At 53.7% G+C, this 18,460-nt stretch overlaps 1 protein-coding gene across 1 annotated transcript in view; it reads right to left on the reverse strand.

The window, feature by feature from the left end:
* Kif26b (kinesin family member 26B) overlaps positions 1-18,460 on the reverse strand; it is a 182,968-nt gene that overhangs the window by 26,104 nt on the left and 138,404 nt on the right. Inside the window, exons 5-9 of the mRNA XM_013017285.1 lie at positions 15,275-15,478; positions 12,387-12,480; positions 11,346-11,608; positions 9,476-9,659; positions 1,830-1,989 (exon numbers count right to left, since the gene is read on the reverse strand). Of these exons, the coding sequence (XP_012872739.1) occupies positions 1,830-1,989; positions 9,476-9,659; positions 11,346-11,608; positions 12,387-12,480; positions 15,275-15,478 (905 nt within the window). The remainder of the gene's footprint in view (positions 1-1,829; positions 1,990-9,475; positions 9,660-11,345; positions 11,609-12,386; positions 12,481-15,274; positions 15,479-18,460) is intronic.

Genomic DNA, 18,460 nt, shown 5'->3' on the forward strand with positions numbered 1-18,460 from the left:
GTCTGGCTGGGTGGGGGGACGCCAGGACAGGGTCTCATGCAGACACGTTCGTGTTAAGTCTGCTGATCTAAGACACGGAGATGCTTTTGAGTCCCCCTCTCAGTGCCAGAATGCTGGGAAGTGCGAAGGGCTGGGGAACCGCACGGGCTGGTGAGTGCAGTGGTGGGTCTCAACCAGCCCTCCGCAGGCATTCCAGCTAGCTCCTGTTAACAGACACATTTGACTTAACAAGTGAACCTCAGCTAGTGCTCAAAACGATTCTAAATGTTTCCCTGTTGGTTTATCCTAACACCAAACTCTAAACAAAAGAAAGGTGTTTTATGTAAATTTTTAAAGTTATATGCTTACATTCATCCATCCCAATTCCACAACTATTTACTGAAAGCACTCTTCTGAAAGGAGTGCAAGTGATCTACATGAAACTCATAACCAAGAGTTCATAATGAGGATATACTGAGAAACCTGTCCACATCAGGATCTACTACGTTACCATATTCACAGACGTGCTGAATCTCATTTTATGCAAACCAAGCACAGCCAGCAACCTCTTTTCTTTCTAAATCTCCAACCTTAGCAGTTGTATTACTCAACAGCAGAAATGACAGAAAAGCAAACTTTACAAATCTTCAACTTGAATTTTTTTTCTTAGAACAAAAGGCTCAGGAAAACCACGTTCGTGTTTATCTAGCTAGGAAGGCAGCATTACAATCTCATGCAAGCTCCTGGAGACGGCCCTGAAAAGACCCTCCTGGGTAGGATGGAACTGGCCGGGTGTGGCATACGCCGCAGGACGGAGGAAGGCCTCACCAACTCCCGCTGCATCTGAGACTACATGAGCAGCCCACTTGCCTTTCCTTCCCACACAGCAGCAAGGTGTATTCAAGCCATTCTTTGTTACAGATTGCACATTGAGCCCACATGCATTATTCATGGTAACTCCGCAGGGCAGGTGCCTCTTCTGCGTGAGCAGATGAGCACCGACTCAGGCGGGCCGGCCGCAGGAGCAGCGGTGGGATGGGAAGGGGTAGAAGGATTTACTAAAGGGGGACATGCACTTGCACCAGAAGGTACGTGGTGACGCCAGCGACCCTCCAAAGGGCTGTCAGCGCTCACGCGGATGCCACATCCCTCCCAGCTTCAGGAGCAGGCTCATGCTAAATGGTTATTTGTTGCTGGTCTGAAGTCCACATCTAAGTGGGATCTCAGTTTTCACTGTTTTAATCAGCCCGACTCTGGCACGTCCGAGGGAGTGTCTGGCCACTGGGCTGTGTGAGGGCCGTGAAGGCCTCTGGCACCTGACACACCAGCTGCCCTGGGCCACGAGCCTGAATTGATAATTTCCTATCAAATGATGTTATAAATGTCCAAATAGTCCCTGGCCAACAACAACCAACCCCCACACCGGTGCCCCTGAGGCTGATACGCCCTTCCCTGCCCGGTGCGTGTGTCACGGTGACACGTGAGGCCCCAGCAGGCCCTGCGGCGGGAGACCACGAGGGGTCACTTCCTTCCTCTGAGCAGGCTAACGTCAGCCCTGGAGTGCACTGACTGCTTTCAAAGCTTCTCAGCTGCAGAGATGGCACTTACGGAACGGTCCCTGGTCTCCACGGCCAGAGAGAGCTACGTGTTTCCCATCCTTATCTGAGTCTTAGTAAAGAACACAGTAAGAGAATCCTCCTCTAAGGAGAATACTAAAAAGTAATACAGACCATACTGCTCACCTCCCCCCGCCCCCGTGCCACACCTCCCAGACAGAGCTGGCCAGGGTGCCGCCCCGCCTGGCACCCCGCTCACCCCACCCACCCTTGCGGAAGGAAGACGTGACTTACTTGTATGGGATGTGCTTGCTGCCGCTGACAAGAGCCAGGATGACGTTGCCTAGAGCGGACAGGGAGAGGCACAGCCCCGAGCCCCCCTCGCGGTGCTTGTTAAGCGTTTTCACACAGCTGCCGAGGTCAATGAGATGCAGACGGCTGCGACCGCCGGACACTAGAAGGAGAGAGGACAGGAGAAGAGAGAACAGGTAAACTCCTTAAAAGATGGTAACATTTGTCCCTAATTGGCTTCTGGACAGCTGAGTTCTCAAACCCAAGTTAAGGCGGTTACTGTTGGCCCTGGTGATCATCACAGGAAGTCAACTCAGCCAACAACCAGGCTGAAAGCACAAGGTGCGAGCTGGAAGGAGGAGGAGCAGGCGAGGAGACGGGAGGACTACGTCTGCTGAGTGTCCTCTGCCAGGCACACAAACAGAAATCTTGTTCCATGCTGAGGTGAAATGTTAAGCTACGTACTGGCACCCTTCTACCACAGATGAGGAAAAGTTCCTAAGACTTGATGCACTTGCCCCGAGTACTTGTGCTTTCGGAATTTATGACGTTATGGGGACTAGATTGGTTCTCTTGCCTCAGGAAGCCCAAAACAGAATGAAACCCTAAAACGGCCATTTTCAACACACTTGGTGTTCTCTGGCGGTGGAAAGCGGGCGAGGCCAGCCCTCCCACGTCACAGCAGGTTACTGCCAAGAGCCTCGGGCTGAGGCTGAGGCAGGGGCCAGGGGAACCTGCGAGACCCCGGGCTTGGGGAGAGGGAGCTGAACGTCCCTAAGGCTGCAGCAGCAACAGCTCACACAAGGTGCTAGAAAGGGAGCACGGCGGGGATCTGCACGCCTCTTGAGTATCTGCCTGAACCCTGGACAGCACTTGCAAACGGGAAACGCCCCAGGCCGAGGACCGGCCATCTGACATGGCAGAGGCAGCCCCAGAGCTGGCACACAGCTGGCACACAGGCCAACAGCAGTCTGCTCCCAGCAGCCTGGCCGGAGAAGCTCCATGCCTGGGACTTGGTAGAGTATCAAGAAGCATTCTGCTCAGGGGAGGGAACCCTGGCAGGAGATGGAACGCTGAGCCAGCCCCATCTGAGAAATACTAAAAGACCACAGAGGATGAAACTGCACCCCACACACAACGCAAGAATGCTCCCAATGATAACATACCTCTCTGGGTACCTGTCACCCACCAAAGAGAACCGGGTGCGGGCTGGCAAGCGGCTTCAGTGGTAGAGTCTGCCTCGCACATTTAAGGTCCTGAGTTTCAACCCCAGTACCACCAGAACCTAAAAATAACTTACCAGGCATGCAAAATATGGTACAGTAGCCAGTGGTGCCAGTGGATCAAGCCTGCAGTCCTAGCTAGTTGAGAGGCCGTTCAAAGCCAGCTTGGGCAGGAAAGTCTACAGGGCTCTTATCTCTAATTACCCACCAAAAAAAGAGATGGGAATGAAGGTGTGGCTCAAGTGGTAGAGCACTAGCCTTGAAGCTAAAAAAGCTGAGGGACAGCACCCAGGCCCTGAGTTCAAGCCCCAGGACCAGCGCACACTCATAAAGAAGATATATTAAACATTTTCAGGAGGAAAAACTACATCACATGGGATGAAAAATTCTCTTAATAGAATCAGTGGCAGATCAGACATTGTTAAAGCAAAGATGAGTAAATATGAAGATCTAGCAATATAAAATCTGGAAAATGAACTGCAGAGAGAAGTGTAAAACTTAGAAATAAACCAATAAGGAATAAAAAGGGCAGTTGTACAACTTCAAGTGTCCAAATACAGGCAACTACATTTCCTGAGATAGGAAAAACAGTGTGTTACAGACCAAATATTTAACAGTGGTAGGAGCCTCCTAAATTTGATCTAAGACACTCCATCAGGCCTACGCAAAAGAAACATGAAGAAAATGACAGCGAAACACTTCATAATCACACTGCTCAAAACTAGTGAAGAAGAGAGAGAAAGCCAGTGAAAGAGAGAAGACACATGAAGGATGAACACTTTGAATATCCTTATTAAACGGCAGACTTTGTCAGATGCGAAGCAAGTTCATTCTACTGTTGTGTTGTCCTTATAATGTGTATGATGATACACATTTTCCAGAAGGTCATGTGCATGAGTAAGGAAAATGTAAGAGTTGGGTGGATGCAGGCAGGACGAGACAAAAGACATCAAAGACAATTTTGTGAATGGAGTTTATGTAATGACAAGGGGACAATTGAAGAAAAAGCCATAATATGGTCACACCCTAATTACAGACGTGCAAATATACAAAACAAAATGTGACAGAGCGTCAAGAAGAAAAAGACAAGTCCCTGATTATTATTGGAGAGCTTAAACACTCATTCCTTAGTAACTGCTAGAACTAGCAGGCAGAAGATCGCAAGGATATAGATTTGCATTTGTCCCAATGACAGCAGAATGCACCCTCATTCAAAATGCACACACAACATTTACCAATGTATACCATATTCTGGTTGGCAAAACTTACAAACTGATGGCATTCATCTTACCGATGAGAAACTGAGCTTCAGATGCTAAGACACTGCCCAATCTCCAAGAAGATGAACACCACATCTAAGGTGGAGTCCAGAGCTAGCCATGGAACCAGCAGATGCTCCTTCATCAGCTTGCCTAAGGAGCGAGGACCCTAGACTCCAATCCATGCCGGAATCACGGGGGCCTCGTGAGTGCTCCTGTGTCCTCCTCCCTCTCCCAGGTTTCCTACTGGGACATGGGGTCATGTCAGACTTTTCCAGGTGATTCTAGTACACTGCCATGGGTGGGGTCTATTGTCTTAGAATGTGGCCCAATGAGCCAGCTTCTCAATCAGCTGCCAAGAGGCACCCACAGATACCCGCAGCACACAGAATGCCCGTGGCTGTTTCTTCACCTTTACTCCCACAAAAGGAGCTGATGTGCCAACAGGTTCTAAGCCTATTTATGCTACTCACCTGTAAGTATCAGTATGTATTGATACTATGTGGCTTAGTAAAGAGAGCAAATGTTTCCATGAAAACTTAACTCACTGTTTAGAAAACATATGACTGGAACTGAAATTTAGAAAGGGTGCCGAGTTGGGTGTAAATGAGAAACTACAGAGTGGGGGAATTTTAAGCATGTAGAAAAAATAATCAATACCCAGTTGGCTACACACATGTCTTTTAAGTTGTTGACTATCTTGGAAGAGATATTAAAGATACCATTGATATGAGCATGGTTCAGTTTGTAATTCACCTTGAAGTGCAAACATGACTGGATGTCATAAGATTATTGTGTACTGATTAGTGCCATTTATTAAGTTTAAATATTTATGAGTGACTCTGTTTCTAAAGCAGTTTTCTCAATGAACCCTCCAACTCAGGATGATGTGGCCCAAGTTCTCCGAACATACACTCCCTGCGACAAGAAAGCCGCTGGGTGGTGTTTATTAGACTCTTTGTCCCCACGACAGACCTGAGACGGCAGCTCACAGCAGGAGTTACTATGGTCTCAGAGGCTTCAGGCCATGGTCTCTTGGCCCCAGCAAGGCAGGCCTAAGGCGAGGGGGCTACCACGGCACTGGGAGCCCTGGAGGAGGAGGCAGTGCACCTCATGGCAGCCAGGAAGCAGAGGTGAGTGACAGAAAGGGGAGGGACCAAGTCGGGATCCACCCTCAGTCCCTTCCCTCAGGGATTCATTTCCTCCCACACTTCCACCACCTCCCAAGAACACCATCGAATTCTGACTCCATTGATGAGATCTGAGCTCTCATGATCCAACTGTCTGGGGAATCCCTTCAGAGACACAACCAGAGGTAAGCATTGTTTATATCCTGAGCAGCTCTCAACCAATCAAGTTGGCAAGCAAGATTAACCATCCCAGGTGGTCATTCTCTTTCTGGAGGAAGCCATTCTGGATGACAAGGAAGCTCACATTCCACAGGACTTAACTGACAAGCGCCAAGCACCAACATGCAGGCTCAAGACCAGATCTGTGGAGACTGAAGGTCGTAGACAAGGGGCCTCCAACTCTGTGGAGACCAAAGGTGGGTAATAGGCCTTTGTCTTCCAGAAGCAATGAAAACGAGGCAGAGTCAAACAAGGGCACGACATCCCCAAACTGGAACAGGATTCCAAGGAAAAAGCTTTAAGCCAGAGGCCAGCATTGGGAAGGTTTCCTTGGGCGGAAGTGGGGTTCCTGTTATTGTTATTATACTATTGTTTTGTTATTGTTATTATCCTGTTGCTATTGTCTTGTTCTTTCCTTCCCTCCTCTCTTCCAAGATGACACACAGAAAGACAGTGTGTGGAGTGTCACATTTGATGAAGTTCCAGAGGAGATATAAGGGAACAGGAGAAAAGCAAGAATGGAGGAGTCGATCCATGGGAGAAGCTTAGGGGAGAAACTGAGGCATGGAGACAAGCAGATCTTGAACCTGAAAGTAGAGCATCTGAGGGAGGACACCAGGTTCTTGCTACCTCCTCAGTAATGAGGAAGCTGCTCTGCTCTGAGAGGGACGTCGGGTGGGCAGGGGGCTCAAAGAAAGACTGGAACTGCTGCGCTGTGGTGTGCAATGCCCTCACTGCCGCAGGCTGCTGCCAGAGGCAGGGCCAGCTCCGGCCCCCTTAGGAGCCACATTCTGCCCCAGACCTTCTCAATAATGATCTTGAATCCCATCAGCTACACAGGCCTGGCTGACATAAGTGGTTCTGTGACCCGGGTGAAGAAAGGGCTGACTGTCGACAGGAAATCCAGACCAAGGAAACACAGGGGTTGACCTGTGGGTTCTGTGGTCCTGAGTACTGAGCTCACAGCCTCCATGCTTCCTGGGCAAGCGCTCCACCACTTGAGCCACACCCCAGCCTTACACATACAAAGAGGTGAGCATTGGCACAGACCTAAGCTTGAGTGCACACACACTCATTCTTGTGTGCCCAGCCCATACTGGCTCCCCCCACGGCCCCCAAGAAACAAGGGGTGATGAACACATCGGCCCAACTGAGGTCATGGCCGCTGGCAAGCTTAGATTACTTATCAAAGTGATACTTCGGGAGATTGTCTTCTCAGCCAGGCATGGGGAGATGTCACCATAATCCCAGCACTGGGGAGGCTGAGGCAGCAGGATCCTAAGTTTGAGGCCAGTCTGGGCTATACAGTGAAACCCTGTCTCACCAACTCAGAAATAAACTTTATAAACAAACAAGTCAAACCTGCTCACATGGCGCTGTGCCCTGAACCATCGCTCTACTTACTATCTTGTTTTAGGTGCTCACCCACCTCTGGCCACGTGGAGGTTGGTCCTCCACAGCTAGCATCCCCCAGGGGCCGGCAGGCCATACCATGGTCAGCAGGGAAGGCTTGGTGGCAGTGAGGACACGGCCTGGGAGTGTTCTAGAACCCCTGGCAGTGAGGACACGGCCTGGGAGTGTTCTAGAACCCCCGGAAACCAGGAAGCTGTTTTACACCTGCCCTGGTGCCAGCTTCGAAGCAGTAATGCATCAGCCACGCCCCTCTCATTCTTGACCATGGCTGAAGGTGTGCGTGTGTGTGTGTGTGTGTGTCCACGCCCCTCTCATTCTTGACCATGGCTGAAGGTGTGCATGTGTGTGTGTGTGTGCATGCACATCCGCAGGTGCCCGTGTGCCTGTGCATGCATACGCACAGAGACACGTGCATACATGTACACACAAGTGTATTTGGTTCCTGTGCAGAGATCTCTGAGCTCATCTTCTAGCAGGTTCATAGCAGTGGCTCTGTTCGCCGTCTCCCTGCAGGGTGGCTAATTAATAAACTTTCCCTTAATTGAGTTCTGGCTGCCGAGTCTTCAGGGATTATTTCTTATATATAAGCAAACAAAATTTCCATTTTAAACAGCACTCCAGATCTTCTCATTATATTTTAACTATATGGAGTCAAGCGAGCGCTCGGCTGGGAAGCTTCCCGGCCTGAACTCTTCCCTGGAGAAGCCAGACCTGCTGGCGGGCAAGGGGAGAACCCAGTGCTCTGGGGTCCCCTGCAGCAGCCCGAACCCCACTTCAGCCCTCTATTCTCATCTTCAGCAGCATCAGAAGAGACCCAGAGGAGGGCTGAAGAGCCATCGGCCACATCTGCCTTTTCATCCCACCTGGATTAATTATTAAAAAGCAATTCTCTTTCACATTTAAAAACAGGAAGAAGATGAGTTTGGAGTTGAATAATAAGGCTCTGGACTGACCAGATACCAGGCGAGGGTGGGGAGAGGTGTTGGCCTTTGGGGCTGGTCAAGTTCTCTCCTAAGCTGGTGGAAGTCGAATTTCAGGTCCTTACAGTTGAAGCCCTTGAACTGACTGTTTTCCTTATTTGTGTGGCTTCAGCAACAGCAGAATGGAGGAACACAAGGGAAGAGCTGGAAGAGTCGCTCCCAGCGTGCTTTGCAGGGCCCCTCGGCGCCGTGGGAGCACACACGAGGCTCAGCACTGGGGTCTGGAGCAGCTCTGCTGGCTACGGTCCACATGTGACTAGCGACAGCTGCTTAGAAAACAAGCAGTCTGAAGACTTCCATTCACTGCGCGGACCCCACCAGAGCCGAGGGCTGGCTGCCTCCAGGCCCCCAGAAGTGTGCGGTGGGCACACCAGCGCACCATCTTCCTCTCCCACCCATTCTAAACAGAAGCACCCCACATGGCGTGGGCTCTCTTTGGGGAGCTGATGGCCCCTTAAAGATCGCCACTCGGCAGTTTCTGCTCTCCCCAGTGAAGCCCGCCGCCATGGTGTGTGGTGGAGAAGGGGCTGGCTCCTGTCTGAGGTGCCCGTCGCTGCCCTTGACAACCATGTCTGGGGATTCCTCGGTCACCGCCCAGGCCATGCAGCCTCCCCCGGGGGAGGGGCATTTTCCCTCAGCCTGGGCGTGGGTGTGGGAGTAGGGGCAGCAGGTCTGGGGCTCCAGGGCCAGTTGGAATTAAAGAAGCGGGCAGCCAGGGAGAAAAAGCAAGCAGGGTCCAGACCAATGGCAGAGGCGCTGATGAGTGAGGGAGCGGCGCAGGTATGGGCCACACAAGTCCACTTTCAGGCTGCTCTAGAGAAAAGACAAAGCCAAAGCCGAGCTTGCAGGGGTGGGTGGGGGTGGGCGGCTGTCGGGCTCGGGGTCCTGTGGAGGGGAACCGTGCCCAGAACACTGGCTGGCGAGGAGACTCGGGGAGAAACGTGGAGCATGGTCCTGAGGTCTCGGCTGCATAGGTCATTCGAGGCTTCAGCAAGAGGCTTGTTGATGGCTTCTGTTTTGGGCAGTTGGGTTTATCATTCCCCAGCCAGGGTTCCTCTCCTGACCCTTTTCTGGCATCTGGTGTCCTTGAGATGTTCACTCAGAAAGCACTGGGGACCCGGCCTGGGTTCCAAAGCCCTGAGGAGGGTCTACGCCATGGGAGCCCCTCGGGCCAGCCCAGCATGAGGCCCACGGCTCCATTCTGGCTTTTGGGTGGTTAATTGGAGAATAGAACCTCATGGACTTTCCTGCCCAGGCTTGGCTTCAAACCAGGATCCTCCTCTCTCCGCTGCCTGAGTAGCTGGATACCTTTCATGGTGACCTTGAGCCTAGACTCCACAATCCCCATGAATCACAAATCACTGAGCCAGACCCGGCTGGCAGGTACGAGCGCGGGGGACACAGGCCAGGGCAGAGGGGACTTACTTCCGCCCTTGCCGCTCTTCTCCATGCGGTACTGGTAGATGTGCAGTGTGAAGAGCATGTGGGAGTTGCGGTGGTCGTCCTCATCGCAGTCCTGCTGGCTGACCCGGCGAGAGGCGATGGCGGCGTCCAGGAAGAAGGCGGCCTTCTCGGCCGTGGGGGCCCGCAGCTCGCTCTGGTTCTGGAGCTGGAGGAGAAAGCGGAGAGCTGAGGCTCCAGGCCAGGGTGTCCACCACTCGACATGGCAAAGCCCCGGCCTCTCCCTCGGGAGAGATACCGCCAGCGTCCTTCAGACCCAAGTCCCCTGCTCACAGGCCAGGGCTCAGCTTAGTTCACTCATTTCCGGAAATGCACGCTGGGCCCATTTACTGGACACAACCTGCGTGTGCCAATTTGGTGGCTGAGGTACAGCAGTTGGCTGTCAGAGCAAGCGGCTGGATCTGAGAGGTGCGTGGGCACCAGTGACCGCCTTACCTTGCTAAGGGCAGCGCAGTGAGAACCCCACTCCCTAAGAAAACACGCCGGGAGGGGCGGAACCCAGTCTCATCTCAGTGCTCAGTGTTGGGTCACAAAATGGGATGCAGAGCTGACAGCACCAATGCTCTGGTTATTGTTCCTGGACTCCTAACTCTCAGTTATTAAGTACAGCTGCTTTGGACTGTTTGCTGGCATCGCTATGAATAAGAAGTCCGTGCAGACGTTATCCGGAAACACCCAGACTCCAGGCCGTCCCATCTGGATTAAGATGTAAGCATTTTTGACCTTTGTCCTGAATTACTGCCAAGCTGGGCCGCTGACCATCAGACAGAGTGAACTCTTGGCCGAATATCAGAGTATCTGGATCAGCCAGTATTCCTTTGTGCAGATCAAAAGGAAACTACAAGTTTTTGTTTGTTTTTTGGGGGACAAGTCTACCTGTCGGAACCCCTGTGGTGGGGCTGAGCAGTCAGTGTGTGGGCCAGAGCCTTGGTGAGTCTGATGTGGACTCTGGGATCTGCAGGGGATGGAGACCTGGTGCTGCGGGCAGAGGCTGGGGAGGTGGGTGGCGCTGAGGCTGCCGTGTCCTCACCCTTGCTAGGTGGGGCCAGTTCCCATCTAACAAATCGCCTATCTAAAACAGGAGGCTAGTATCAGTTTCTCAGGGGGTGGAGATCAAGAGGATTGCGGGATGAGGCTAAGTTAATGAGAGTACAACCCAACTAACAAGCTGTACAGGCAGGGGGACGCAGTCTGAGACAAGCCCGACCCTACCTGAAAAATGAAAGCAATACAGGGCTGGAGACATGGCTCAAGTGGTGTAGCACAAGGCCCTGAGTTCAAACCTCAGTCCAGACAAATACATACATACATACGTACATAAATAAATAAATAGATAAATGTAGACAATAAAACCCAGTGACACCCTGAGAAGATGAACCGAGCTTCTCCTGGCTTCTGTAGCCATCGCAATTACATCACTGTTCTAATTAGAATGTAGTTATTACTTCTTCCTACAGCATTGCTAATCTGGCTGTAAACCAGCACCAGAAACACAGTTTATAGAGCCATAAACAGCCCAGTAATGGTGCCGCTATTTGTGTGGCGCAGTAAATATTTCTGTTTGTTGTTAAACAAAAGAAAGATGGTACTATTTTTCTTTCTTGGGATGGGTGTAAAGGATGGGGAGCTATTTCCTCAAATGCATGAAAACTGAGGCTCCCACTCGCAGTCAGTGACCAACAAGGAACAGAAATTCAGGCTGGGTGAGCCGATGGGCTGCATGGCTACAGGCCATCAAGTTCTGGGTCCTCCGGCACTGCGTCTTGGGTGGAGCTTCCGGGCCTGCTGGGTGGGCCTGAGTCCCACGGGCAAGCTGGCTTCCCGGACAAGTTACCTGTGTGCCGCAGATGGGGTCCTCGCAGAGGTACACGCCGGGGGACTGGCCGTCCTGCAGGCTGCCCGTGGCCACTTCCGACAGCAGGTCCCGCAGATTCTCTTCCTTCCCCCACACCTCCACAGCTGAGATCCGGACTGAGAAACGGGCTCCGGTCTTCTCTTTGCGTTCGTTGATCAGCTTGAAGAGCCAAGAGATGGCACAGGGGATGATGCCCAGGTTCTGCATGGAGTCGTCCTTTCCAATCATGGTATAGGATTTTCCTGCAAGAGCCCGTGAAGGCGGGAAAGCAGCTCAAAACCAGAGGCAGGGGCAAAGAGGGGGGCACAGGGGAGTGGCGGGGGGAAAGGCAAGGGAAGCAGGCAACGGCGTCCCTGGAAGCTCTTCGGACTGAGCGCATGCCCCCGTGTGCTGCGTGCCTCTGCATGCCTCGGGCCTCTGCGTGCCTCGGGCCTCCGTGTGCATCCGCTCCGGCTGCTACATGGTTTTACGTGTGCTGGGCAGGCAAGCGCTTCTTATCACATTGATGGCTCTTTTTATCGCCACCCCACAGATTTAATCCACATAGTCACGCTTTATATCCTTGCTCAAGTTAAAAGCTATGTATATTTTTATAGCCCAAGTAAATTCCATTAAAATCTGGGCCACTACTTTGAGTAGAAAGCAGGGGAGAAGAAAGCGGAGGGGAAGATAGGTGACAAGGACTTGGGGGGGGGGGAAGAGGGCCCTCTCCTGCCCAGAGCCCAGGCTCCCTTGGAGGCCTGGGGCCATCCCTGTCAAGGGACACCTTGTGGGACCCTTCCCCAAATTGGGACCTTACTGAGCAAGTCAGGCAAGGCCTGGTGAGTGGCCAAATGCCGAGGTCAGGACAGAGAAAGCACAGCAGAGGGGCAGGGGGCATGGCTCTCTGCCCTTTCCTTCCCAGGGAGCCATGGGCACCTTCCCCACTTGCTGGGCTCCCCTGGCATTTCCAAGTCCAGGCACCACTCAATTCCCCCGTTCCCCCGAAGGAGCAGCATGTTAAATAAAGTTGTCACTGACCTAACTTGGCATGGCCAAAACAGAACACACAGCCGTCTGCCCCATTCACCACCGACTGGATCACCTCCGCCACTGTTCCAGCGCACACTTCAGCCTGTGGGATGGAAGAGAGACACTGGCGGTGAATGCACCATCCGTGACTAGCTGGGAGCCCATTTCCTGGCACACAGGATCCCAGCACCACCATGCTCCTGGTGTGTCAGCCCTGGCCACAGAGCTCTGGAAAACCCCAGAGCCATGGGACCCCCTCCCCTCCACAGTGGTCACTGCACACCACCCACAGCCCCCTCGGCTCACTGGTCTGCCCCGTGACATCTGTGGATGGAGGGGGTGGGATGCTCCTGGACCCATTTCCCCTCCCACCTGCCGTTCTAGCCTGCTGACCAAGTGTTTCAACTCTCTACTGCCTCCTGCTTACGAGATCCTTTACACACGCACGCATGCACGCACGCTGCCAGGCTTAGCAAAAGGAAACCAGCAGCACAGGACAGCAACTTTGAGGAACACAGACCTAATGTATACAGAGGCTCATGATGCATGCCTTCCGTCCCTTCACTTTCTTCCTTCTTAGTCCATGTCCTCCTTGGTTCAAAACTGGCCTTTTCTTCCTTTCTTTGCACGTGAACTTAGTGTAAACCACCCGTCAGGATGCTCAGCCTGGCAGTGTCTCATCCCTAACCTGGTTTAACCAGCGAGGGGCCTGGTTCTTGGTGGCTGTGGGTATGTCCCCAGGATGCTGAGAGCCCAGAGCCCTGCACACAGCAGGAGCTCAGGGAGCCGTGGGCCCAGCTGGCGGACCAGTCAGTCTCTGCAGTTCGCATCTGAGACAACTGCAGGAGGAGGACAAGACTGTCTCCGCGCGCTCACGCCCTCATTCCCGTCTCGAGCCAGCACTGGTCTTTCGAAGGCACGGGGGCCTGGGCCAGGCTGGGCTCTGTGGTCCCGAGCTGAGCTGCATGTGCCTCCTGGCAGGAATCTGAACACCCTCAGCCATAGCCAGCCGTGTGCTTGTCAGCTCCAGGGCTCGGCAGCACAAGGAACCTAAACAAATACTTGAAAAACAATTTCCCTTCCAAACCGGCTCTGGGGTGATCCCTCCACAGCCCTGCTGGGGGCAGCCGACGGGGCTGGTGAGCCTCAGGACCGTGTTCAAGCCTCGGGATGGAGCCAGCGGGAGCCTGGCACTGATCCTGAGAGCGAGCGGGAGACCAGGAGGCTGCCACAGGCGCCTCTGCAGATCTGGGGAAATTCTGCCCATGGGCGCTGCTTCCTTTGGACGAGGAGCAAGGTGGGGGCCGGAGGCTGCAGGCCCGCTGTGGCCATACACAACAGACCATGAAGAGTCTCACACTGGCTGTGTGTGGCCCTCACCGGGCCACCTGTGTAGAGATGAGCGGACGGTGGAGATGCAGGCGTGGCTCACGCGGTGCAGGTGGCAGGCAGCCTCCTTGCTGGGGAAGGCCCCGCCTGGGTGGACGCTGACCTGGCCTCCCGCTGTGTGTAAAGAGCTGACCGTGGCCTGGGAAATGGCTTGCTGCTTCTGCTGTGTATGTGACACAGCTCCTGGTGAGACACAGGAGCCGTGTGAATATCTCTACCGCCTGACCACAGGGAGGAAGCTCACAGGCTGGCACTGTAGTCCTCACGCTCTGCTCTGGACTTCTAATTACCATGCCACACATAGTGGTGCATGCATCTTAGTATTAGAAGTTTATAGAATGACGCTAGTGTCTGACACACCGTGAAAGCAGGGCAGGCTACTTGTACACCCACGGCCTTGATCATTTCCCTATGGTGCTGAGGATTATTTACTTATGTTCCCGGGCATGCTACATTCATGTCTGTTTACTGAGCCATCACCCCAGTTCTGGGCTATTGATTAGTTTCTGCATTTGTCAACCTGATGCTGCTCATGTTACTTCCTTAGCCTTTAGATTTCAGACCCTATTTGATGCTACTTAGAGCTCTGTGTTCTCCAAAGCTCTGAAGGCCAATACCAGCGGGAACAGGTATCTACTAGAATCTTTGGTTGAACCATCGAGGTCAGGTATTTCCTTGACTGCTTGTGATCCAGGAATCTCAATACCAGAGACTCAGAGCAGACCCTGAATTATACTGGTAATAAGTCAGGAAAAATGACCCTGCTTCTCCATCGCTCCCTGTGTGCATGCTCTTCACAATGCAGCTTGTATCATCCTATCAGAGTCTCTCCCCCTGCCTGATGTCTGGACAAATAGAATTCAGCGAAAGGATGCGGCATCAACCCTGAGCCTGGCGCTGCCATGAGAACAAGCTTGGGCTAGCCTGATGGACAATGCGGAAGGCACTGTGGGAGAGAGACATGCCAAGCCAGCCCAGAGCCAGCCAACCCCAGAATGTGATGTGCCCAGCCAAGGTCCTCAGAATTGTTTTCTCAAGCTGCTGTTCATAATGGGCACATCAGCGAGCTGAACAAGAGCAAATTCTTACTGCTTGTTTTAAGTGTGAAATTGAGAGTGCTAGCCCACATACCCTGGCCACGGATGCATGCCAGCCTCGGTTTCCCTGTCAAACACTCCAGTGCCTAACTAGGACACGGGCTGGCCTTCAACCTCACTGCATCCATACAGGTAAGGCTGCTGCTGACTCTTGACTCCAGATCCCTGCACCGTGTTTACCTGCCCACAGCCCAAGGCCCAGGCAGGGACCAGCTGGCTTGCTGTTCATCCTCCCCAAGGTGCATCTTGTCAAAATCCCAGCACACAGACGCTGCTGGCGTCAGGACGTGTACATATCCACTGGAGCTCTGCAGGCTCCTAAAGGTAGGAGGAGCCCGTTCTCGGGGAACTCCTTGGTCTCAGGTCACTCCCAGGGAGGAGTGGACAGGCTGGAGAGGAGCTCCCACTCACCTGAGAGGCATCTTGTGGGAAAACGGCATCGAAGGCGAACATCTTGGGCGGCACCTGGCTGCCCCTCTTGGGGAAGGCCTTCTGACCACACGTCAGTGGGTCGTACAGCGTGACCTGCTTCTTCCGAGGATCTGCCTTTAAGAAGGAGCTGGATTCCGATGAGTCACGGGCCAGCGTGGAGCAGATGCGCAGCATCACTTTCACCTGTAAGGAAACGGGCGGGAAAGCGTGCGGTCAGGACAGCCTTGCCTTCAGGAAGGAGAGCTTCCTGGTGCTCCTGTCGGGAGCACTGGCCCTCCTGGGACACACAGTTATGTGAGGGGCAGTGAGGGAGGGACCCGATCCTCGCTGGGTCCTAGGAAAGCTGGTGTATGTATAATTACCAGGTAGAATATTACGGCAATGCAGAGACGGCACACTGTGTTCTTTGTCTTCTTATTAATGTAAATTAAAAACTAACTGCCCTGGTGGCCCAATTACGTAGATGAAAAGGTAATCTGAGCTCTAGCAGGCAGTGCGATTTCCTTGCAGCTTGCAGATCAATAAACCATGCACATAAAACTTTAGCTCTGTAATTTACTCCCTAGCTCGGCTCGTCAGGATTTGGGGAGACAAAACCCCATGTCATGGTATCATCGTTAAAGCCCTGTGAAATGGCCTGATGGTAATGGCCAGCATCTGAAATGTGGTCTACAGCAACAGTGATAAAAGATTGGCTGCAACATGTTATTTGGGATCCCATTAAGTGAGCACAGAGAAGTTGTCATTTCAGACACTGAGAGAGCATCTCAGTGGGGAACAGCAGGCAGAGCCCTTTAACTAACCTTCTGAGTCACTGAGCATGAGCATCTGCGGTACTCAACACCAGCCCCGCCCACCCATGGCCAAGAACAGCTGTCGTGGAAATACGCAGCCCCTCTCACAGCCCTCAGCTAAGCACAGATCTAGCTGAAGCCACACATGGTCCAGAGGCCATGTTATCCTCTTACCAGCTTCGTTGCTGTGCTGCCAGTTTATCCAATACAGGATGCGCACTTTCTCCAAGCACCTAGCCCTGGGCTAGGCTCAGGGCTACAAAGGTTCATGGTGCAACAGCAGCCAGTCAGGTGCTGAGACAGATTTGTAAATGCAAGCTCAAGGATTATGATTAAACCCTAACCAACGGAGAGGCTTGTGAAATCTCCATCATGAAATTCTGGAGTGAGTGGCTGTCAATTTTTAAATCAGGTGTTTCCAACATACAGAAATGCTGAGCTGCTAACATACCGTGCAGAGTGGGGTGAGATCACCATCCTCCGGCCAGCCTCGGCCCTGCCCTCAGACCATCGGTGGCATACAAGGCCAGAACTGAAAAATGCCAAGGGCCTTGGGCTCAGGGCATGACCAGTGCTGGGCCTGGGCTCCACTGGCCCTGATGAGCTAATTATAGACCCCAGTGGGGACGAGCGGCCAGGTCTATCAGAGGATGGCACCCAAAGCTGGGATGAGACCGGCCTTCCAGGGTTCAAATCTTAATCCCCCATTGAGAACACTGAATGGCGCCTGCCGTGGGGAGGGGCGTGTGTTGTGTGCCAGGCCTGCTCTGCCATTCGCACTAAACCACGGAACCCTTCTGGCAGGCAGGCACGTCACTGCCTGGTGAGTGAGGCTGGGCCTAAGCCCACCCTGGTGCCCATGCTTTCCCTCTCATGCCAACTCCTGCCTCCCACAGTCCAGGGGCATCGAGCCTCGGGTTTCTCCCTGTGCGATTAGACTAACAAAGCCTGGCGTGCTATCACAAAAATTCAACAGGCACATGAAGTGCTGAGTGTGGTACTGAGCACATGGGGTGCTGAACACGGCACTGAGCACTTGAAGTGCTCAATTCTTGGTTTTCTTCCACTCTCTTTTCCTCACTTGGCTCCCTCCAGGTCTTGATCTCCCATTATTTCCCAATGGAATGCCTTTCCCTGGACTCTGGGAACCTTCAGCCCCAAGCAGGACTGGAGGTGTTGGGCTCATCTTTAGACCTGAGGCTTCTCCTTGGCCAGCACTGGACCCCAGAGCTGACGCCCCCGGAGATCACCGCCAGCTCCCTGCGGTGTTTGTGTGTTTCCTCTGCCCCCAGGCTGACCTCAGCTCCTCTCAGCCCTACAGTATGTCCAGCTACGCAGCAGGGATGCGCAGGCCCCCGCCGCGGCCTCTGGGTGTGGGCTTGGCCCGGGGTTTCCACCTGACTCCTGGACCACACAGGCACGGGTGATGAGGCCCCAGAGAACTGACTGAACTACATGGCCTGTGGCATTTCCACTTGGGATCTGTCGTACCACTTGTGAGTGCCGAGAGGTGCGGCGTGCAAAACATGAGGCGCTGAGCGGGCAGCAGGAGGAGGCAGACTGGGCGGCTGCTTGTCCGCGAGGCCACGCCTGGGTGTTACTCGCGTGCCACGTCGGGGGCCGCTCTGAAGCCCCAGCCCGGGAGGCCGAGGAGGGAGCAGAGCTTTAAGCCCCCGGGAGACTGGGAGCTGGAGGAAATGCCAGCTTCCTTCTCTTTTTCACAAGTCTTCAAATACATGGGTATTTTTCACTCTAAAGGAAGCTCCACCTCCTTTGTGTCGTCATTCTGTCGGTCCGCACGCCACTTCCTGCCTGGCCCGCTGTAATGGGGTCCTTGGACACCTTGCCAAGAGCCCAGCTTTCGTTACACACGTGAGACTTGTGGAGACATCGAGTTCAATACTGCTCCTCCCGGCTGCCCTGCACAGAGGCCCGGCCCGCGCTTCCCACAGCTGAGCCTCCTTCTCCCTTCCTCTTGGGGAGGCAGCGCTGCCATGCCGCAGGCGCAGAACGGAGCCAGAAAGCCAAAGGAATAGCGAGTGGATGCCATGCAGGCGGTCCTGACAAGGACTGTGCCCGCTGAGGGGAGCCCGGTGTCCACTGTGCCCACTGAGGGGAGCCCCGTGCCCACTGTGCCCACTGAGGGGAGCCCAGTGCCCACTGAGGGGAGCCAGGTGCCCACTGTGCCCACTGAGGGGAGCCCGGTGCCCACTGTGCCCACTGAGGGGAGCCCAGTGCCCACTGAGGGGAGCCCGGTGCCCACTGTGCCCACTGAGGGGAGCCCAGTGCCCACTGAGGGGAGCCCAGTGCCCACTGAGGGGAGCCCGGTGCCCACTGTGCCCACTGAGGGGAGCCCCGTGCCCACTGTGCC

This window comes from Dipodomys ordii, unplaced genomic scaffold (assembly GCF_000151885.1).
Source record: "Dipodomys ordii isolate 6190 unplaced genomic scaffold, Dord_2.0 Scaffold35, whole genome shotgun sequence".
In the NCBI taxonomy this organism is placed as follows: Eukaryota; Metazoa; Chordata; class Mammalia; order Rodentia; family Heteromyidae; genus Dipodomys; species Dipodomys ordii.